The sequence below is a fragment of the Alexandromys fortis genome, unplaced genomic scaffold (assembly GCF_014885135.2).
Source record: "Alexandromys fortis isolate MF-2015 unplaced genomic scaffold, M_Fortis_MF-2015_v1.1 scaffold_25, whole genome shotgun sequence".
Classification (NCBI taxonomy): domain Eukaryota; kingdom Metazoa; phylum Chordata; class Mammalia; order Rodentia; family Cricetidae; genus Alexandromys; species Alexandromys fortis.
The window spans coordinates 10,731,632-10,755,524 of record NW_026067904.1 but is presented as its reverse complement, the minus strand read 5'-3'; the positions used below and the strand labels follow the sequence as shown (position 1 = coordinate 10,755,524).

General features: G+C 39.8%; 1 protein-coding gene across 4 annotated transcripts in view; it reads right to left on the bottom strand.

The window, feature by feature from the left end:
- Rprd1a (regulation of nuclear pre-mRNA domain containing 1A) overlaps nucleotides 1-23,893 on the bottom strand; it is a 48,321-nt gene that overhangs the window by 6,999 nt on the left and 17,429 nt on the right. For all 4 annotated transcript variants that reach the window (XR_007590526.1, XM_050134982.1, XM_050134983.1 and 1 more), the window contains exons 2-6: nucleotides 19,866-19,995; nucleotides 17,324-17,430; nucleotides 17,152-17,249; nucleotides 15,577-15,703; nucleotides 15,297-15,472 (exon numbers count right to left, since the gene is read on the bottom strand). Coding sequence is in view for 3 of the 4 variants with exons in the window: in XM_050134982.1 (XP_049990939.1) it covers nucleotides 15,297-15,472; nucleotides 15,577-15,703; nucleotides 17,152-17,249; nucleotides 17,324-17,430; nucleotides 19,866-19,995 (638 nt within the window). In the remaining variant the exon portion in view is untranslated. The remainder of the gene's footprint in view (nucleotides 1-15,296; nucleotides 15,473-15,576; nucleotides 15,704-17,151; nucleotides 17,250-17,323; nucleotides 17,431-19,865; nucleotides 19,996-23,893) is intronic.

The window sequence follows — 23,893 nt, the reverse complement described above, 5'->3', positions numbered from 1 at the left end:
CTCTGCAGTTGATGCCCACTTTATACGGAATATCCCAAACGACCTCATAAACTCTGTCTTGACCAATACAGCCACCAATACTGCCTACTCCAGCCTCAGCGGATTTCCTATGTGCTCACTTTTCAAAGCTCATTTGTTCTAACTCTAAATAGCATTGGATTGTTTCCAAGCTCCACATCTGTACTGGAGAGGACAGTTACCCAAGTCTTATGGTAACAAGCAGAGCAATGAGTCATGAAGCCAGGAGACTTGAGATAAACCATTGCCACCCTAATCTTCTACCTGGTCATCCAAGTCCCCATGTTCTCTTTAGAAAATAAGGGCATGTTTTACAGATCCATGATGCTTAAAGAACCTTGAACTTTCAGATCATAAAGTGCTGTGTGATTAACATTCTGCGGTAGCATCTGAATTAGCTCAAAACAGATTCACAATAGTTCTGTCTCCCTAACGCTGGACACTTTAATACAGTTCGTCTTGCTGTGGTGATTCCCAACCGTAAAAATATTTTCATTGCTACCTCATTACTATACTTTTGCTATTGTTATGAATTTTAATGTAAATATGCTTTCCAGTGGTTTTAGGTGACCTCCAGGCTGAGAAGCACTGAGCTAGAGGAATAAACTTCCCAGGCTGGGTGTGGTCACACATACTATAATCCCAGCACTTAGATGCCACAGGCAGAGCAGCCTAAAATTCAAAACTAGCCTGGTCTATACAGTGAGTATCAGGCCAGCCTGGGCTAGAGTTCTGGAGACCCTATTTTAAGAGGTGGGAAAAAAATGTTATTTTAGGTCTCATAGTTCTGAAACTCTTACTGATTTAAAGCATTTCTTGTTCTTGTTTTCCCAGACAGGGTTTCTCTGTGTAGCCTTGGTTGTCCTGAGACTTGCTCCGCAGACCAGGCCGGCCTCAAAGTCTGCTTGCCTCTGACTCCCGAGTACTAGGATTAAAGGCATGCATCAACACTGCCTGGCTGGCTTAAATGTTTTTCGACTTGTACATGTAATCACCTTTTCTTAAAGATGCTCCTACTTCTGCCCTCCCTCTTCATACACAATTGTGACAAGAATAAACAAAAACCCACAAGAGAACTAGATGTGGTAGCACATGTGTGTGCTTTTGGGACTTAGAAGAGTAAGGCACAAATGAGGCTGGCCTGAACTAGTAATATCTGGTTTTCAGACGTAACTAAATAAAATACATTTTTCTTAGGAAAAAAAAAAACCCTAAAAACAAAAAGTAGAGAATTTCCACTGAATCCCCCAAGATGCCAAGAAGGCTCAGCAGTGAGAAGGACCTGCCTATTAAAACCCTACCCACTTCTTGGGACACTTCTGCTGTATTATAAAGAGTACTACACCAAATCAGGAACCCCAAAGCTGATTCCCGTGAGCTGGTTTTGTGACCTGTTGGAAGCAACTTAAGCAGATTTCAGAACGCTATGAAAACAGGCTTACACAGTCCGTTCCTCCCTTTGCAACTGCTATCTCCACTGTTATTTAAGAATAACATGACGAGATCGGCAATAACCAACATAAGCATCTCTACTCTTTCAGAACAGTAACATCCTAGCACAATCGTCAAAGACTTTGTCCACAAAATTTCTTAAAAATGGAGAAAATGGAATATTATTTCCATAGAATTTCAGAAGGGTCAGATATATATAAATATCCAGGCAGTTCATCTCTGTACTTTTCTGTGCATGTATCATTAAACTGATATCTGATCACTTAAATTCTGTTATGGACTCAACAGTGAGCACACTCTAGTCCAAACCAAAAACACCAGTCATTATTCTAAACACTCCATTTAATCTCTAAGGTGGAAACTACAGGTTACAGATGAAACTAAGTCACAACCAGTAAGAATCTTCACTCAAAACCAACAACTGGTAGTTTGGGGACTAACTAGCGTTTAATACAGCTGTCTTGCCCGACTCTGACCGAGTAAAGTTTTCCCCAAGTACCCACGTTAAAGTAAAAATGAGGAAAGCTAAGAAAAGGAGAGGAGAGGAGGGGAAAAGAGGGGAGGAGAGGACAGGACAGAAGAGGGGAGGGGCTAGAGGAGATGAGAGGAAAGGAAAGGAGAAAGAGAACTATGGTCAGAGAAAAAAGGGAAGAAGCAAACTACAATGGAGATTAATTATATCTGAGCTAGACAAACTCACACCATGATAATGTAACCTTATTTATGCCTACCCACTTTCAGAAATTAAAACTGGGATTGAAAATAAATTTTCCCTTAGAAGAGTCATAAAAAAATGAATAAAAATGGATTGCTTATTTAAAAAAAACTGACAACTGAAGAAAAGGAAACACAAATCTATACAGATTGGTTCAATCCTTATGTTTGCCCACTATGCCAATCTGTTTCTCGAGACCTGGAATTTTATGGGTATTCTGTTTATTTATTTATTTACTTAGGTTTTTCGAGACAGGGTTTCTCTGTGGCTTTGGAGCCTGTCCTGGAACTAGCTCTGTAGACCAGGCTGGTCTCGAACTCACAGAGATCCGCCTGTCTCTGCCTCCCAAGTGCTGGGATTAAAGGCGTGCACCACCATTGCCCGGCTTTAATTTTATGGGTATTCTGAATATTTTCCAAGCAAAAAGTCCTAAATCACCTACAGGACTGCCCACTGAAAAGGGTTAGAAGTCCTGACTCCCAACTCAAGAGCCAAGGAGAAAACTGTGACTTGGACCAATAGGCCTGTCATTAAACACCCGTGGCTTTATTTTCAGTAGCACAGTCACCACTGTCTCCTACATCGACATTAAGTTTTACAGAAAAAAAAAAAAAAAGAATAAAAAGGGTGGCCAGGGGTTGACAGGCAGCATACAACACTGACGACTTCAAAAGCAAGATGCAACTTACAGAAATGACCTGCTTCTACACATAGTGAAGACTAAATGGAGTTGACATCATTTGTTAACTTGTGTCTCTTTTAGTCTCTCCCTTAGTGCATTTTCTGTAACATATATATTGTTGCTACTATAACATATTACCTTGGGATTTTCAAATGTCGTACAGAATGACATCTAAACAGGGTGCCCCACAGAATCTTGTTTCACAGCTTTTAACAAATATGCCAGAAAGATGAGTCTGGGTTCATGTTTGGAATAAAAATTTTGTATAATGACCAATACTACATTTCTGCTGTATCTTCCACATGCTGATACCATGAGTTAAGCACCAAGAGGGAATTTCTGCATAAAGCTGCCCTCAGAGTCGGTCATACAGATCTCACGTCAACACTGGATCCAATTTTCCACGTCCTTCATCTCATCACTCCATCACCTCTAACAGCAAACTCACTACTTTCTTTGCACAAGTGTCTTTTGACAGAAAACCCCAGGTCAGTGGGTATTTCAACATTTTTTACCATAGCTTTCCTGAATACTAGACATCATTACTGGATTCCCTTCACACTACTGCCTTTCTTTGTTGCATGTATTTCCTCCTCTGGTTTCTTTCCAGGTTTTCTTGCTGGTGCTGCAATATAAGCAGGATCTGTCTAGGTTTAAACTGCAGTTTGTTCTCTTAAGCTTGCCGGACATTCTAGTTTCCCTAGATTAGGTTTCTACCAGTCATTCTGGAAATCGTTAAGTCATTGTGGCTTCACATTTCTTCTACTTTTCTCTTCTGGTATTACAGGCAAGAAACAAGACTGTCTCCATTCTTTGATGTATTTATTATATGGGTTTCATTTTGTGTCTTCCCGTTTATTTTCTACTCCGCATTTGTTTAAGAAATCCTCATTGGCCTCTCACAAGCTCACCAATTACCCATGGCTGTCCTCTACTGAATTAGTCATCTGTCGATAAAAATTGGGGAACTTTTCTTTTACCTTGTTTTTATTTGGGCCACTTTTACCTCTCTTACATTATCTGCTCAATTTGGCATGGTGTCTGCTTTACCCATTAGAACCCTAAGCATATTAATCATTTGTTAAACTCCTGGCCCAATTATTTTTAAAAGTCCCATGTTAAGTCTGGTTCTGATACTTGCTTTGTCTCTTTTGGCTGTCTTTTAGAGATCAGTGTGTTTTGTTTTTAACTGATGTTGAAACAATGTACCAGGCAATACTGAGCAAACAAGCTTGCATGTGAAGCACTATGTCAATCTCATGGGAATTAGACTATTTAAGGTTGAATTAGATGTCAGACCAACGACCCAACACTAATAGTACTGCTCCTGGTTCTGCCATGGAAGTAAACCAAACTTTTCCCTTTCCATAGCCTGCAAGCACCTGAAGACACACATGCCTCTCTCCTAGTGCTATACTCTAAGGCACTGCACTTCCTCTGGTACCCTGGCCAGGACTCCTGGCTCTAGTTATACTGTGAACAGTTCATTCACGTTGCTTATGTAGTATCCCATATTTACTAGTTCAGCTCAATACCATCCTACATCACCTGGCTAACAGCTACATTTAACCAGTGCTTTTCCCTAATTGACATAGTAAATAGCAAATCTGAACGATGGGTCAAGTTAATCTTGGGTGAGTTTTCAGAAGTAGCTCTAAGCAACTTAACTGTGAGAGTAAATGTGCATGCGCATACATATATTTCTCAAAACAATTGGCAACAAAATACTACCTATCTCGGGGGCTGGAGAGATGGCTCAGAGGTTGAGAGAGAGCACTGACTCTTCTTCCAGAGGTTCTGAGTTCAATTCCCAGCAACCACATGATGGCTCACAACCATCTGTAATAAGATCTGGTACCCTCTTCTGGCCTACAGGGACGCATGCAAGTAGAATGCTGTATACATAATTAATAAATAAATCCCTAAAAAAAGTACCTATCTCCTCTTTTTTTTAAAAGATTTATTTATTATGCATACAATGTTCTGTTAACATATATATACCAGAAGAGGCACCAGATCTCATTACAGATGGTTGTGAGCCACCATGTGGTTGCTGGGAATTGAACTCAGGACCTCTGGAAGAGCAGCTAGTGCTCTTAACCTCTGAGCCATCTCTCCAGCCCCCCATCTCCTCTTCTTAATTATTTGTTAATGTTTCTGATGTTGCTTAGGTACAGTTTTTTAATCCAAAAAAAACCTAAACACACTTGTTATTTTCTCAACAGTACACTAACTAAAAGTCTTTGGAATGAAAACACTGTGGCTTATTAAAAACTGAATTCCTATTGCAACCAGTTTCTTAGTTCTGCATTGTGACATGGAAATTCTGATTATTTCTATAAACTCCCAAGCATATTACCTTATGTTGGAATCAGACTCACAGAAGCGTCATGAATGGAACAGACTTTGACCCACAGCAGTTAGGGGTTCCTCATCATGACCTAAAATATGAGATTTGGGGACTGTTCTACAAAGACTGACTATAGGCCAGTCAAATTCTACCTATGAAATCACATTACTCTCAACATCATTAGGCTCACCTTAAATGTCTAATCATTAAGAGGTTCACGATTTATCTCAGCCACTCCTGGAATACCTCCCCATGAGTTATTGGTCAGAGAAATCCTTCAAACACAAGCTACTGTCATCAGTCTTGATTGCGTGAAAGAACCAAATTGTAAAACCCTATTACTGAAGACACAACACACTTTGCTTGCAGGACCTAAAAAAACTGCACTGTCTGTTAATTGCTGTTGTTATTGTTTTGTTCCCTTGCCTCATCCTAGTTCTACTACCAAACTTCAAAATTACCTACCTATGCCCAACTTCCACACAAAACCCACTTTACGACAGTAAACCAAACAGCTTCTTGTTCCTGACAAATCTACATCCTACATTCCACATTTCATTTCATAAGGCAGGTCCTATGCAATGATTCAAGCGGTGACACTGTGAAAACCAGCAGACACCATGAGTGGCAAACGTTGGTCCTTTCACAGGGATATTCAGCTGACACTGCATGCCACACCACAGGACAATAAAGATGTTATACAGCTGAACTGGATGAGATTCCCAGTGATACAAATGCAAGATTTCATGGATTCAAATAGAATCAAGAAATGATTTCTAAATGTTTTGTCTGACTGACTCAAGGATTGGCATGCCCATCAAAATCCCAAAAACATTTAATCTACTAAAAACAAAATCTTGAGCCGGGCGGTGGTGGCGCACGCCTTTAATCCCAGCACTTGGGAGGCAGATCTCTGTGAGTTGGAGACCAGCCTGGTCTACAAGAGCTAGTTCCAGGACAGGCTCCAAAACCAGAGAAACCCTGTCTCAAAAAGACAAAAAAAAAAAAAAAAAAAAAAAAAAAAAAAAAAAAAAACTTTCCAAACATGACCTTCCTGTTAATTTTACTCTTCTTTTGCTCCAAGGAGAAACATTTAAACTATACTCTCTATATTTTACTCTCTATATTTTGTAATTAACTTCTTATGAGCATACAAATTTTTACCTTGAATACTGAAGGATTGTATGCCAAAATATAAAGAAATTTGTAATTAACCCTCCCATCCAGCCCCATGTACCATAAATGTTGGTAACTGCGTTTTTAGAAGCAGTCTCCTATAGCTCAAGCTGGCCTCCAATTCACTATGTAGCTAAGCACAATCTGGAGCTTCTGATCTTCCTGCCCCTCCCTAGTGCTGTGGTGCTGGGGATCAAACTCGTCTTCATGCTTGCTAGGCAAACACTTTACCAACTAAGCTACACCCCCAGCCTAATCATACATTCATCCACCCACCCAGCCACCCAGAAGGGGGTGCATTACCAGTGCCCAAGTATAGAGGTAATAGGATAACTTGAAGGAGCCAGCTCTTGCTTCTTCCACATGGGTTCTGAGGACCAAACTCAGGTAGGGCTTGGGAGCAAGTGCCTTCACCTCTTGAGTTATCTCACCGGTCTCTCAACACTTTGTTTTATACACACTTTTAGTACGTTTTTTCTTTAATGTATTGCACATACACTTGAGGAGATTAGAAACAACTTGTAGAAGTCAGTTCTCTCTTCCATCATGTGGGTCCCAGGAATTGAACTCAGGTCATCAGGCTTGGCAGCAAGCACCTTATCAACTAAGCTATCTTGACAGCTTTTAAAACATTTTTATAACTATATCCTGTTCACAGGTAAAGTATCACCATAACACATTAAATTCAAACTACAAAGTGACTCACTTTGTTGCACCCTGACCTAAAGTTAGAGCCATTATGACTTTGATGCTTTTGCTTTATATTCTTTCTTGCCTTGTCTAGATTCCCTCAGTTCTCCTTTGATTTAGAGAGAGAGAGTTACGCTATTCCTCCCCCGCCCCCAGGCACACCCATATCTTATCCACTCATACAGGGGAGACATATTCTTCAGTGTGAAAAGGGATAAGAGTAATAGGGATAAGTAAGATCAAAATAATTGTATACATATGTGAAATAAAACTCTAATAAACCTAAAAAAATTATCAGTGCCTAGAAGAAAAAAAACTGCCATAAATTTATGTCATAAAAGAATGATTTATTGAAATTTGTTTGAATATTCTCTAAATAATAGAAATGAAGGATCATTACATATTTTGTAATTTACTTTGCTTACTTAAATTATCCTTAGATTTTTTTCCTTCTCAAAGGACATACTTGTCTATCAACCATATACTTTAAAAGGTTGAATTCAGCTGGGTAGTGGTGGTGCATGCCTTTAATCCTAGCACTTGGGAGCAGAGGCAGATGCATTTCTTTGAGTTCGATGCCAGCCTGGTCTACAGAGCTAGTTCCAAGACAGCCAGGGCTCTACAAAGAAACCCTGTCTTGAAAAACAAACAAACAAAAAAAACCATTGAATTGCCTAATTCTTCAATCCATGGGTTAGGAAAGTAAAAGTGGTACTAATGAGACAGAAGCAGAGGGACCTCTGTAAATTCAAGGCCAGTCTGGTCTACATAGTGAGTTCCAGGAAAATCAAGGAGAGGGGTAGACAGAGAAGGGTGGGGAAGCACTGGTAGCAATCAAAAGTCTAAGGAATTAACCAACTAAGCAAGAAGCACACATTCACATCTGTAGAAAAGACACAGGAGCTAATTAAACAGTATTTTACATTCGTGCTGAACAAGTCCGACACTGCCGCCATGGTCTCTGCTAAGCTCTGAAGGCATGAATATTTTAGAGTCATTGCAGACATTCATAATCCTTGCTAACTTATTTCAAGTCATTTTTAAAAGGAATCCTACGTTTCCTACAGCTCCCCAAAGCGAAGTTAGAAAACCCACAGACTGTAACAACAGCAGGCATACTAGATAATAGTCAATACACAGTGGGAAAATCCACTTCTAGTCAGGTCTAGGTAAGTCCAGAAATCCAGTCTTGAAATGGATCTCCTGTCTTCTGGTTCCCTCTCCATTCATCCTACATAACAGTTTGCAAACTAGTTAAGCACCTGTGATAGTAAATCCCTTTCTTCAACAAAGACTTAAACAATCTGACAAAACCAACTCTACTCAATATTAATCTGGGCATGCCTGTGATTCTAGCACTTGGAAGACTAGAGACAGGAAACTCTCACGTTTAGGCCAGCCTGTACTACAGCAGGAGATCTCATCTCAGTGAACAACAACAAGATGATGAGGACACAGTCACCACTAACACTAGACAATAAAGATTCCATTCTAGAAGAACAAAACAAACACAAGTCAGCAACAGTGACAGAATATAGAGGAAAAACAGTCTAGAAATGGTTAAACCAGGAGAAAGGATGAGCAAGATGAAGTAGCAACAACTCAGAATACTTAATGCATGGTAAGAGTACAATGAAAAGTTCTAAGTAATAAAGAAGAAAAGCTAAAATTCAACTAAGGTCTCCCTGCAAAAAAGAACAAGTCTTCAAAACCGTCAAACCCTGGTTTGTGACAATAAAACTCCAGCCTCTAATGCAGAGGCAAAAAAGGTTGTCAACAAAGCTACTCTCTACTGAAAAGAATTTTGACAAGAGTTGACAGGAGTAACTTTTCTTTCTTTTGTCTCCTCCTCCTTCTCCCCCAACCCCTTTTCTTATGTAGACCAGGCTGGCCTTGAACTCAGAGACCTAGCCAATCAACGAATCCCAAAGAATGAGATTGTTTTTGATAGATGCTATAGCAAGGACAGACCTAGAAGCTGTAATGCAAATGAGATAAACATTTCAATATTCTAGTAGTCAAGATCACAGACCATGGTACTGGTAGCTAAGTAAAAGGGAAGCATTGAAAACTTGTTTCCTGGTGAAGAGCATAAATTTTGTAAAATAAAGAGTTCCAGAAGCAGGACATACGACAACAGAATGAACTTCAACACTATCGAAAAGGTTGTAACAATGGGAGGCACGCAAGCATGAAGACTGGATCTGGTTCCCAGAGCCCATGAAACATAAGACGAGTGTGTTGAGGCACACCTGTGATCCCAGCACTGAGGAATTAGAGACAGGGAGACCTAGGATGCTCATTAGTCAACCAGCCTAGCCTACTTGGCAAGTACAAAGCTAGTAAAAGACGCTGTCTCAAGAACAACAGGTCTAGTGCTTGGGAAACAATAGCTGATTTTGTCCTGTGACCTGTGCACACATAAAAACCATGTATCTTCTGCTGCCATAACTTTTTTTCCTCAGAAGAATTCAATACTATCACAAACAAGCAAAGATTTAACCTGAAATAGATTCAGAGCAGTATTTTCCACCAGCAAGTTAAATGTAATAGATCTGCCAAAATGTTTATTAATGCTAAATGTCATTTCAGCCAATAGTTTCAACAGGAAGAAACAGAAAGAAGTCAGACAGTGGTGGTGCACCGCCTTTAACTTTAGCACTCGGGAGGCAGAGAGAACTGAAAGCTAGCCTTATCTACAGAGCTAGTTCAATGACAACCAACGCTACACAAAAAACCTTTGACTCAAAAAACAAACAAAAAAAATAGTTAAATACTACGTAACAGGCTATAACTTGGCTATTAAAGTCAGACTGATAATCAAGATAAGAGTAGATGGAGGAGAACTTGGTTGGCATGGGCAAAGCTCGGGCCATCCCAAAAAATAAAAGGGAAGGGGGGTGGTGATGATTATATGGAAATGTTTACAGTAAAAGTGCAAAATAAGATAGGATACAAAAACAGACATGGATACAACAATCTCATCCTTCATATCTTGTTAAAAGTTAAGGAATAATAGAATTGTAGGAAGGATCTATGCTTTTAGCAATGGGTGCAAAACTATGGTGAACACACATTACCTTTACAGTATTAACGAAACTTCACCTCACACAGGCAACAAAGAGGCCAGTCTGGGTTCAGAGCCAAGAAAGAATCCATCTAACACTTCATTGCTACTACCTGGGCAGCTCAGACCACCACTGCCAGCATGCAGTTTAGATGAAGTTTTGCCCACCTTCCCTCTCTGGTTCACTCAGCAACCAAGAGTACAGTCAGCACTACTGCTCCTTCCTGCGCTTTGAATTTGTGTGATCATTTCTTCAGGGAAATTCAAGTGCCTTCTTCATTGTGGCTCCAACCTACTTTGAATTTCCTCTCACTCCTAAGAATCCTCAGCTGCTACAATAGCAAACTGTAGGCGGTGCTGACCAACTGAGGACTCTGCCTCCGCAGGCAGCACACCTGTTCATCTGCACCCGCTCTCCACAGAGGGGAACTCCAGCCCACTTGGCACTGTCCCCTTTCAGCCTCTGCACTGTTCACTCGATCCCTGTAGCCATAGATTACTCAGGTGCTGCTCTCTTACTAATGGGAGGAACAAAACAGGTACACGTTCACAAGGTAAAAAATGGCCATTTTCTCTGTTCAAATGGCTGAGCCAGACTTTAGTCACTGTGTACATTGAGCTCCATGCAGTCTTTCTAGTAAGCAGTCCTCCTGTCTTTTCTCCCTCACACTGTCAGTCATCCTCAGTCCCCAGGATCCACCAATTTTATTACAGCAAACCAAGATATGAGAGGGAGAGAAACCACATTTCATATGCTTATTAAACTGTTATTAATTATATCTAACTTGTTAATTAAACTTTATCTTAGGTATGAATAGCAGGGGGGAAAATGACCCATGACATGATAAAGGAATGAGCACTCTCAATTAAAATACAAAGTTGAAAATGAGAAAAAATAAAATTGCATACATACAATAACCATGATTAGTTGAAATGGCAAACATGAATGGTATTAGAAAGCAATCAAAATCACAATTTGCACAATTAAATGTAAAACTTACAGGTCAGTATGCACATGTAAGAATTAAGCTAGGCAGAAATAGCATTTCACAACACTAGTAAAGAAATCGTTAATTTTGGGTTTTAGGGGAGAAGGTTGATGCAGAATCTTACTATGTAACACAGATCATACAAAGACCAAGCTGGCCTCAAACACATGCTTCTGCTTCAGTCCACAGTGTACTAAGATTAAGACCTGAGTAACTATACCTGTCCTACTACCAATCAATAAAAGGGCAATTAATTATTACTTTCAATTTGCATTATATGCAAAACAAATTTCAATAAAATTATTGAGAAATAATACAAAACATTACAAGGCCTTTATGGTTATAGATAGAGAAGGCTATTTTAAATATATATCTATATCTACACAGGCAAAGATAAGTCATAAAATCAGAACTCAAGACTGGCCAAAAGATAAAAGAAACTGAAAGAAAAATAAACACTCCCAAATATGCAGTCCTCAGTATGGGTGAAATCATACACATATGCTGCAGGCTCTGACAGCCTGGCTTGGAATAGAACTGTGGGAGAGCACATAGCTAGCACGACTGAGACCTTCTGGATAAACCCCAGCACTCTTCCCTACTGCAAACCAATCCTCAACATCTTACAGTGCTCAAGCCTGCACTACGGTTCTATCCATATTAAGCAAATTCACACAGTGAATACAGTTTAACAGAGGCACCATGACAACTCAAGGGAAAGGAGCTTTCTGTGCTTGATCACAAACGCACATGAAGGACAGAGGTCAACAGTCGGGTGTCTTCCTCCACTGCTCTCCACTTTGAGAAAGCGTCTTCTCTCTCCGAACCTGGAACTCAGATTCAGCTAAAGGTTCTGTCTGCCTCCCAGTGCTGGGATCACAAGTACATGCTGCCGTGCTCATCATTTACAGAGGGTTATGGATCCTAACAGCTCTCATGCTTGCCCAGATATAACTTTACTCACTGAGCCATCTTCCTACCCCAGAACAAGCTTTAATCATCAATATTCACATATCAAATAAGCACTTATCCTCTCTATATGCTTTCTCATTATGACTTCTAGTGTTTGGAATTATGGATTCCTTCTTCATAATCTATTCCTAGACTTGGAAGTGCACAGTTTACAAAGATTAGCAAGCACTATCATCATGTGTGCTTATCCATGTGTTTATTTTGCTTCTTTTCTAGAGTTTCTCTGCCTCCTAGCTGTACTGGAGCTCACTCTGTAAGCCAGACTGGCCTTGAACTTAAGAGCTCCCCCCCCCCTTCTGCCTCGGAGACTAAAGGTGGCAAGCACTGATTTTATAAAAGCATGTTTTCTTCCACTAACTTCTAGAAACTAAGCAATAGGAATCTCATTGATATGGAAGAACTTCTCATCTGTACATTGTATCCTCTCCAAAAAACATCACATCAAAGAGTCACTTTAAGTTATCCTATGGTGGTAGACACAATCCCAGCAATAAGAAAGTTGAGGCTAGAGGTTCAATGTTGCAGATCAAATAAATCTTTCCCCCCCCATCTTATGTGTACTGGTGTTTTGTCTGTGTGAAGGTATCAGATTCCCAGGAATTGAAGTTACAAACAGTTATAAGCTGCCATGTGGGTTCTGGGAATTGAACCCAGGTCCTCTGAAAAAGCAGCTAGTGCTCTTAACCAATGAGCCATATCTCCAGCATCCATCCATCCATCCATCCATCCATCCATCCATCCATCCATCCCCCGTCAGATTGCTATATAGCCTAAACTGGCCTTAATCTCAGGATTTCTTTGCCTCAGTCTCACTAACACTAGGATTATGGGCAAGTGCAACAGCCTAGATTAAAAGTCTATTATCTGTTCACTTTTCAAAGTTAATCCAAAATTACCAAAACAGTTAGAAGCACTTCATATTTTTATCATTTCAAATGTTTTAATAGTGGCTTTGTCAAGACATGAACCACTTCTTAATTTCCTCAAGACAAAAGACCACTTCCTAAACTGATATTTTTATTTCACTTTCTAACAATGGTGATTAGTGACCTGGATAACTTAAACCAGTTTAAGAGACAGTGCAACTGATACAAAACCTTAAACTTTCAGTCCTCAGTCTCTACTTCAGGGTAATGCCACCTACTAATACAAAGCATGTCTAAAGTCATTGTCACGTCATATGACCAAAAACAAAAACAAACAAACAAAAAAAAAAACCCCTTGGCTTCTCAATGACAATTTACAATGAGTTCTTCCTAAATAACTTCCTAGTTTATGAAAATGGCATCTTTAAAAATATGATCATGAGCTGGGGCATAATGGCACACACCTTTAATTCTAGAACTCAGCAGGCAGAGACAGACATATCTGAGTTCAAGGCCAGCCTGGTTTACAAGTAGTGAGTTCCAGGATAGCCAGTGGTACAAAGAAAAACCCTGTCTTGAAAAACTAGAAAGACTTAAAAACACAAAAACAAAACAAAACCCTGATCATAATTGAGGTGGCTTCTTCAATTTAAAATTCATTCATGCTGAACAATCAAACTTCCTTGATTTCAAGCCTGTGATTAGTTGGAAAGGGTAGATTAGAAAGCATTGAAGAAATAGGACTTCTGGTTTTTCAAAAGGGATATACTAAAGTCAACATGACTTTGGAGTGAACGCACCAATGCTGGAGGCATTGTTGGGGTTCTCAACAATCCAGTAGTGCTTAGCTACTTTATTTTCCCATGCCTTACTTCCATGAAGATACAGTGTGGATAATAACGTGTCCTGTTGTATAGGATTATGTGAAGGGCCTTGAACAGTACCCCAGAGACATGGTAAATGGTAGCGCTAACGTCATCAGCTCTCTGTATGACTATTAACTAGTAAATCTGGCTAGAAAGTACCAGCAAATGGGGCAGGGACGGTGATCTATTTCCTATAGTTACATGTCAAATATAAATTCTATTTTTGAAACCAATGATAGTCAACACCAAAAGTGAGAAAGCAGTTTTAAATAGAATAAAATAATCTTCGTTCTTCAATTTTCAAAAACATGAGACAATACAGGCTTTGGAGTTTGATGTTTATTTTTAGCCGGAAATATGCTAATGGTGATGACATCGTAAGAAGATATGCCGTGTCCAATACCTGCAATAGAAGCTCAACAGAAGTTAAAGAAACTGTACCAAAAGGCTGAAGACAAAAACTGTTAACATACTCACTCATACCGCTGCAAATGGGAAACAAGGAAGGATACATTAAGACTGAAGGCCACTACATTATCACAAACAGGTTAGTGAGCTACCAAATTCATGTTCTAGGAAACTCCACTTATCCATTCCATTTCAAACAGGCAACCTCTTCAAGGACAGCATAAAATTAAGAGTGGAGCATTGGTATGTGGAATAATCAAGGAATTCTCTCAGAACTGCAATAGCAAGCCAGTCTAAGCACCACCTGGGGACTAGTGAGAAACTGCTGAGCCAAGAATTAAATAATAAATAAATTTATGAGGCAACACCATGATAGACCTACAAATTTAGAGTGAGATGTCTATAATATAGGGACTGAATTCAAGACATTTTCACAAGGCGCTGAAATTCAAAACAACTCAAGTAAGAACCCGTTAACTGAATGGTCTTTTAAACAAAGCTAAACCCAGTTCTCCTATGCTTACAATGGCTACTCCATCAACAGTAACAACCATACCTAATCCATCAACAACCTTTTCCAGAACAGCACTGTGTAAGCACAGAGAGTATGGCTAAGGGGGGGGGGGGGGGATATGGTAAGCGTGAAAATCAGATGTGGAGGGGGTAATTTGAATACTTAATGATGGACCTAAAAGACAGTATGTGCTAAGAATAGGAATTCAATAAGCTGAACAACCTTAGTGAATTACCACTAACACAAGGACTTACTAGACTTGACTTTTTCTTATTATGTTTGTGCTTAGAGGGTTTTAATTTCTACTATTACATGAAATTTCATAGAGATGATTTCAAATGTAACAACTTCTGAGAAGACCAAAATTTTACATTTACTTAAGCAGTCTATAGGGAAAAACTGATAGCAAGAAGCAGCTTACCTGGGTCACTGTCTAAAATAGTCCATGATGCAAGAACTCTAAGATGCACAGATACATTAAGGTACAGAAAATTAAATAAAAATGCACTAAAGAAGGAAAAGGTTACGCACTTCCAATTTATGTTCTTTCTCTGCAAGGGCTTCCTTTTGACAACGAAGAAAATCTGCTAACATTCGAGTGAGCTGTTTTCTATCGTCTATTTCTGCCGCCAGTCTGCCATTATAATCTGCCAGCAACATACAAGCATCCTCTACCATTTTAGAAAGCCTTTCTCCAGATTCTTTATCTAAGAAAAGCACAAGGTAATACAATTAATGCACAACAAAACAATGACAAGCCGCTCCCACACCCACCTCCAAGATAACCCTCTGGACCTCACTCTTCTCTTACCTGTTATTTTCTCAAGCAGGGACACTTCTTGAACTTCAACAGGCAAAGAAGCTATCCTTTGATGAACTGCTGCATCACCTGAGGCTGCATTTTCTAAATCTTGTAATGCTCTAACAAGGTCGAGAGTCTAAAAAATTACACAACTTCAGAACCAAAAGAAATAAAGCTCTAACAAATATAGAGGACTTGAAACCTCTTTCATACGCCTAATCCTTATTAAATACTCACTAGCAAAAAGTCTGCAACATACACCATTCTTAAGACACATTTTTAAAAAATACATGTTAGACTACTTTTTTCATGTGTTTTGCCTCCATTTATGTCTGTCTGTACAACATGATCACACCTGGTACCTCAGAGGTCAGAAAAGGGACCCAGATGCCTTGGAACTGGAGTTACAGATAGTGGTAAGCTGTCTAATGTGTGCTGGGAAAAAAATCAAAGCTGGGTTCTCAGGTTAAGAGCTTAACTGAGAAAGAGTAGTGGTGATCTTAACCGACGAGCCATCTCTTCTGTCCCCAATCCTTCTTTTATATATTAAGTAAAAAAAAAAAACTATGTTATTTTAAGTGTTGAACATGAGGCACCGTTTTAGACCTTGAGGTGTTCACACCCTAGTGTTCACGAAAGCAAAGAGTACAGAAACTTTTCTAATTAGCAACTGAGTTAAGTGACTGGTTCATACGGTAGATACCTCAGAAGAAAAAGAAGGCAGCTATTAACTCTGACCTAGACAGTATTAATCTAGAAAATTTTTATTTTCCTGAAAAGTTTTACACATAATATATTGTGTTACTACCACCTATCGTTATCATTCTAGCAATCATTTTTATATGTTTAAAAACAAAAAATATTTAAAGGAAGCAATGTTCATCTAAGCATAGAATTTTAGTTTAAGCCATATAACAAATGTTTTGGTTGTATTTTATTTAAAAAAAAAGATTTTTAGTTTTTTGGGTTTTTTTTGTTTGTTTGTTTATTTATTTTGGTTTTTAAGACAGGGTTTCCTGTGTATATTTGGCTGTCCTGGAACTTACACTGTAGCCAGGATGGCCTTGAACTCAGAAAGATCCGCCTGCTTCAGTCTCCCAAGTGCTGGGATTAAAGGAGTATACCACCACACCCAGTAAAAATAAAATCTTTAGTGTTAATAGTGGGCATTTCACTACATTTATTCATATTTAGCTATTGGAAATGCATTCCCTATATAAAACAAACAATACAGCATTTAAGGTATTATAGTGGTTAAGAGCACGAACTGCTCTCACAGAAGAGTTCAGTTTTTAGGACCATGACAGGTAGGTAGCCTCTAATTGCTGGAACTCCAGCCCAGGGAAACAGACACCTCCTAATTCCTTGGATGTTCACTTGCACGTACCCATGGACAGACACACACATAACTAAAATAACAAAATCTTCACACACATACACACCATACTACGTCAAACAAAAGCAATTTGTTAACCAGAAATATGAGAGATTAACTTAATGCCTTTCTTGCACCCAGAACACTGAAATGATCAAAGCCCAGAGGTCACATGGAGTAAAAACCCTGCAGCTGTCTTGCATTTTTACCTGCGGTGGTTCACTTGGGGACCCCAGAGAGGAACAATTTTCATTCTCATCCACCTTTATTTGGTCATAAGTCCGCTTCCTGGTCTTCTTATCTCCATCTAAAAAACAGGAAGTCTATGAAAGATGTGTTTTCCTGAGAGCCAGAGAAAAGAGATCAAGACCCTATACTTACAGAGTGCGTGCTTAAGTTGGTCTAACACATCATCCTCATAGACGGATCGCTCTTCCCAAATAGACAGCACTCTGCCAAGGTGCTTCTTACAACTTTCATCAGTTTCACTAAATTAAAAAAAAAAAAAATACTGACAGTAAAAATGTATAGTGAACACTACCACAAAGTAATGTTGATTTAAAATGGGACCAAATGCTGGCTCCTAACTGCTGAGCCATGCTCGAGTGCCTTGCCTGGGTTTTATACCACCATCATTCACTCATCTCCAGCCTCAACTTCTCCACTTTAAAAAATATCCACTCTATGTCAAACCAGAACAAGTTCTTCTCAACAGTCTCTGAAACCCAAATCCTCAGCCTGAACTACAGTCCCACAGCCTCTGCTTCTGGCAAACTCTCCACATTCCTTGATGATCTTCAAACTTGCCCAGAATACTACGGTTCACTCTTCCTACCTAAAATCTTTTCTTGTAGGTGAATTTTTCTAGAGAGGAACATATATAAAAGCATAAGATAGGGGCTGGGCATATAGCTCAATTAGTAGAGTACTTGCCCAGCATACATGAAATCTTGGGCTTGATCTCCAGCACCACATAAACCATGCATGTTGGTACATTTCTGTAATCCCTGCAGCATTTGAGAGGGACAAGTAGGAGAATAAGAAATTCACAATCAAAAATAAAAATAAAGACAAGAAAGAAATTCAGTCATTTTTGGCTACATACCAAGTTCAGGGTCAGCTTGGGATATATGAGATCCTATCTCAAAAATAAAAGTATCTAGAATGGGAGTTTTAGGACAACGGAGACTACCAGAGAAACCTTGTCTTAACAAACAAAAACTTTTTTTTTTTTTTTTTTTTGCCCAGGTGGCGGTGGGCAGCTCGGGAGGCTGAAGCAAGCAGATTTCTGTGAGTTCAAGGCCAGCCTGGTCTACAGAGCTAGTTCTAGGACAGTCAAAGCACATACAAAGAAATGGTCTTGAACACAAACAAAAAAGTAGTTGAAGGTACAAGGAACTCAGAAAAGGGTCTGTTAGTTTAAAATGCAGACTACAGGTGGAAAGCACAGCGCACATGAGTATAGGGAGGCAGACAGCTCCACAATGGAGCACCTTCAGTCTTGCTCAGAGAAGGGAGCATTATGAGTACTCTGCTACTCTGCCTACAGTTTTCCCAGAGGACCAAGCCATACTAGGGGAGTGGCTACTGCACCACCAAGAAAAGATGCCGGTAACTAGTCAGAAAATGGCACCCGGCAGGCTGTGTGCTCCACGGAGCATGCAGTGAAGAAGGAAGCCTAGATGACAGCCATCATGCTATCTCACAAATGAAGCTGTCGTTCCCTGAGAGAATGAGGCCCAGAGAAGGAGCAAATTTGGCAGGAACAAGGACACAGTTCATAGCTAGACAGTGAGCGTGAGACGCCCGGGTAGAAACATCAACAAGTAACTGGGCACACAGCTCAGGCATGAAGAAGAAAGTCTCAACTGAGCCAGACTTGGGCCTTTCTTCTTGGGAGGGAGAGGCAGAGATGAAGAGTTCAAGGCCAGCCAGAGCTACAGATCACATTCTGTCTCAGAGAGAAAAAGAGAGAAGAAGGTGTAGCACTTAGCTCTGCAGGGTAGAAGGCAATGTGGAAACTGCAGGTCACATGACATTAAGAAAGCAGTAACAGCAACACCTGACGTGGCATTCTCACCCTAGAGCACTAATGGATGTGATCGCCGTGTACCATCGTATGCTGAAGCTCAGCCTCATTTACTATCTTATTCAGCACTGTTGCCCAGGAAATCTATTACATTCCAGCATATAATATTTGAAAATAAGTATGTAAGACAGAGCCAGATGGTTCAGTAGATAAAAGGTATTTGTCTCACACCTAGTGACTTGAGTCCAACTCTAATCTCCAACTGTGGCATATGTACAACACAAACAAATGAAATATAAATATTTAAAGTGCATAAACTAGGATTTCCACACACAAAGTTACCTAAAGAAAATGTTTGAAAAGTTTATGATTAAATATTCATTCATTTTAAAAAATTTTTTATGTGCACCGGTGTTTTGTCTTCATGTATATCTGTAAGATGTCAGATCCACTGGAACTTGAATTACAGACAGTGTGAGCCACTCTGTGGGTGCTGGGAATTGAACTCAAGACCTCTGGAAGAGCAGCTAGTACTCTTAACTGCTGACCCATCCAGTCCCATATTCTTCATTTCTAAAGTACTTAAATATGTTGGGAAATACACACACACGAGAAAACCATAAAAATATTGTGGTATTAAGTAAGTTCAGAAATGTCAAACATAAGATGGAGTTCTACAAGCATGCATTTACAGTTCAGTTCCTTTGCTCTCAGTGACATTCATCCCAAGAAAGCAGGCATTCTGGTCTCTTACAGGAAAGCCATGATTCAAGTATCCCAAATGCCCTCAGCAGCAGCTCAAATCCTCACAGAAAGCAAAAACCATCAAATTAAAGAAAGCTTCTACCAAATACATTCCATATATTCTTATCTCATGTACAAAAAGGACCCTACCTTGAAACATGCTTGAACGCTTCCACTATGACTGGCGCAAAGTCTTTCGTGAACTCTGGTCCTTTCCGTTTGCTGTTCTGAATGACATCATTGGCCAGGTAGAGAAAAGTAAGCTTCCTGTTGGGTTTGGCTAAAAAAATGAGGAAAAAAATTAAGACATGTAAAACATCCTCACTGAACGCAGGCAAACTTTCTTCTCACTGGAATGGCTCCAGCTTCTCCTATGAACTCATCCACTACTGTTACTGACATTACCAGGGCAGCCTACTCTACCTCTTCTGAAGGTCAGATGTGTGTGGGGGAAAAAAGAATCAAAGAGGTATACAGAGGTCAGTGATGCACCTTGGGAAAAGCTGAGTTACCAAATTTTTACTTTCTCTCCCATTAATTATTTTTTGTAAGACTTTGTTTTATTTATGTGTATACTCATGTTAGCTGTCTGAGGGTATGTGATGTGTATGCATGCATGTAAAGTCACACCCCGAGGTTGGAGTTACAGGTAGTTTTGAGTGACCCTATGTGAACTCAGGTCCTCTGGGAGAACAGTCTGTTTTTAAACACTGAGCCACCTCTTCAGTCCAATTTGACAGTGTCTCTCTATGTAATCCTGGCAGTCCTGTGTTTTGCTACGTAGACCAGGTTGACTGCAAACTCAGACATCCTCCTGCCTCTCCTTCCCAAGTATTGGGATTAAAAACATGCACTACCATGTTCAGCCTCTATCAAATGATTTATTTATTTTTGCAGCCATTGCAGTTTTCCCTCACCCCTCTCCTCCCAGTCCCCCCATTATATCAAATGATTTTTAAAACTATTTTTTTCTTATCTAAATGACAGACTGACTGCAGTACTTTTGAATGGGTGCTTGAGCTAATAAATGGGGTGCTTTCTTAGTTATGACAACATTTTTTAACTTTTATTATATGCTACATACCACTCTAAGCAATGTATGTATTATCTGATTTAATCCAAACAATGTAAGAAATTGTTATTTAGTAACTGAGCAAAGAAATATCAAAAAGGCTGTTTACCCACAATGAAATAGGGGGCATGATCAGCCAAGATCTAACATCCTACATGTTCACTAATAGATAAAATGTGCTGGTCACCCCTTCCAAATGCTATTCAGCCTGACAAAGAAAGAAAATTCTGACAGTCTACAATATAGATGAACTCTGTGGACATCATGCCAAGTGGAAGAATCCAGTCACAAAAAGATAAGCACTATTCTTCTTCTCCTTAGGCACAGTACCCAAAGTCAAACCACAGATCCAGACACAGAAGGGCAAGGTTGCTAAGGTTCAGAAGCAGGGGATATTGTTTCATTTACAGTGAGATATTCCAGGTTCACAAGATGAAGAGTTCCAAGGACTAGGATACAGTTTCATGGAAGAACCCTCCCTTGGTATGCATGAGGCCTTGGAGAGAAACAGGTAGAGAGAGAAAAGCAGAAGAAGAGAGAAAGAGGGAAAAGGTAGTGTGGGAGAATTGTCTGTATTCTGTCAATCATGTTTTAAATAAACACTGATTGGCCAGGCAGGGAGTATAGGTGGGTCAACCGGACAGGAAGTAGAGGCAGGGTGATGAGAACAGGAACTTTCTGGGAAGAAAGCTTTTCCCCACTCCTGTCCAGACCACCTAAGAAGCAGGATGTGACCTGCCCCTCTGAGAAAGGTACTGAGCCATGTGGCTAACGTAGATAAGAACAATGGGTTAATATAAGCTACAAGAGCTAATAAGTAGCCTGAGCTAATGGGCCAATCAGTTTATAATTTATGGAGAGGAGACCTCTGTGTGATTTTCTTTGGGGCTTGCTGGCTGTGGGGTACCGGGCAGGACAGAAACCCCAACAAGCAGGCCCCTCATCTTATAGAAAGGAAGAAAAGAGAGACAGAGACAAAGACAGAAAGAGAGAATATAAATTGGCTGGATAACTGTGACAAAGAATTCCTGGAAAGAAGCTGTGTCTACAAAGGAGACTCCAAAGCCGTGCTATGGAGAGGTTGGAATATCACAGGCCCAGAGCCTAATGAAAATTTCTCTTTAGTTATCTTTACTTTCCTAAACAGCCATTCAGTGCCCACCTCTGTTCCAGACCTAATATCCTGTGATTAACAGCTAAAACTCCTTTGGAATGTATACACAGACCAATTTCCAACAATTAAAGAGCTAAGAAAGAAGCCAGTCCGTGATGGTGCACACACCTTTTTATCCCAGCACCTGGGCAGCAAAGGCAGACAGATCTACTGAGTTCGAGGCCAGCCTGATCTATAGAGTGAGTTCCAGGGCAGCCAGGACTACACAGAAAAACTCTGTCTCAGAAAAACAAACAAAAAAAGCCAAGGAAGAATGGGGTAGCAAAGTCCTATAGCAGAATTCTCATTTTGCTAGAATCTGGTTACCAGATTACTCAATGTATTTGAAAAGTATCTTGACTTCATAGCTTTCTTCATTCTGTTACTATAAACGTTCATGAAATTAGGCCAAGCATGGTGGCACAAGCCTTTCATCTCCACAAGCAGGAGGGAGAGGCAAGCAGATCTCTGTAAGTTCCAGGACATCCTCTTCTATACAGTGAGATCCCATCTCAAAAAAACAGACAAGAAAAAAGTAGTGCTGAGGAGGTGGACACAAATAGATCCCTGGGGCTTGCTGGCCAGACAGTCTAGCCTGATCAGCAAGCCCCATAGGTCTCAGTGAGAGGACCTGTCTTTTTTTTTTTTTCTTTTGCTTTCTTTTATTTATTTTTTTATTGAAAATTTCCACCTCCTCCCACTTCCCTCCCTAGGATCTGTCTTTTTTTTTTTTTTTTTAAAAAAAAAAAAAAGGTGGTAGATACCCGCAGAAGAATTAATCAGAGGTTTTGCTCTGGCTTACACACACACACACACACACACACACACACACACACACTGCATACCAGAAGCTCGGAATGGTTGTGGTCCTAACACCAATTTCAATTTTTCCTCTTTTGGAACCAAGGTTAAAATATGAGAAATTCTGCCAGGTGGTAGTGGCGCATGCCTTTAACCCCAGCACTCAGGAGGCAGAGGCAGGCAGATCTTTGCGAGTTCAAGGCTGGCCTGGTCTATGAATCAAGTTCCAGGACAGTTAGGGCTATCACAGAGAAACCCTATGTCGGAGATGGGGTGAAGGGGAAGAAAAAGAAAGAAGGAAAAACAGAAAGAAAACAATCACAACAATTCCGGGAGAAAAATTGCAAAAGTGATTTATAAACAAATTCAGACAGTTTAAAAAATAACAGCCATTAACGCTTTCACACAGGTCTGTAATAGCAAAACCTGGGAGGCCACTGCAAACAGTTTAAGGCCAACCTAATAAGTAAAGTAAGCTCCAGTCTCAAAATCTAAATCAACAAAAACAAAACAAAGAGGCTGGGATGTGGCTCAGTAGTAGACCACTTTCCTAGCATCCACTAATACCTGGGTTTCAGTCTCAAATCCCTAATTCCCTAAAGAAACACCTCTGGGCAGCAGAGAGGCAGGTTAGGTCACAAGTGTGACCTAGTCAGTTCCTAAGCTTCTGCTGGTCACAAGATTCCCTGAAGAAACCCAGTTTCTACATCTTCCATTCAATTTAAACAATTTTTATTTAGTGTTTGCTGTGTGCCAGGAACCATGACTGGCACAAAAGCAAAAATTACCTTTCCTGCTCTATTCACTGGTTGGGAATTTTTGCAAACTACACACACACTGGCAGATTATAAACCCAACAATAAAATGCAAGTTCTTTTTTCCTTTATTTCTTCTCTACATAAATACAATCACATCAACATGAAAGCAATTATAAACATTACATCCCACTGTATTTATGTATTCTAATATATTTCTATCAATAAAGCATAAACCAAGTGTCATTTAATAATCATTAATAATAATTATAAATGAAGTACTACACTGTACATCCCACTTACTTCCCTGAGATAAATCTTAAGCTGCACTAGGTGTAGAGGTATAGATCTTCCTACAGCATGTATATCAACACACACACACAAAACTGCACACTTA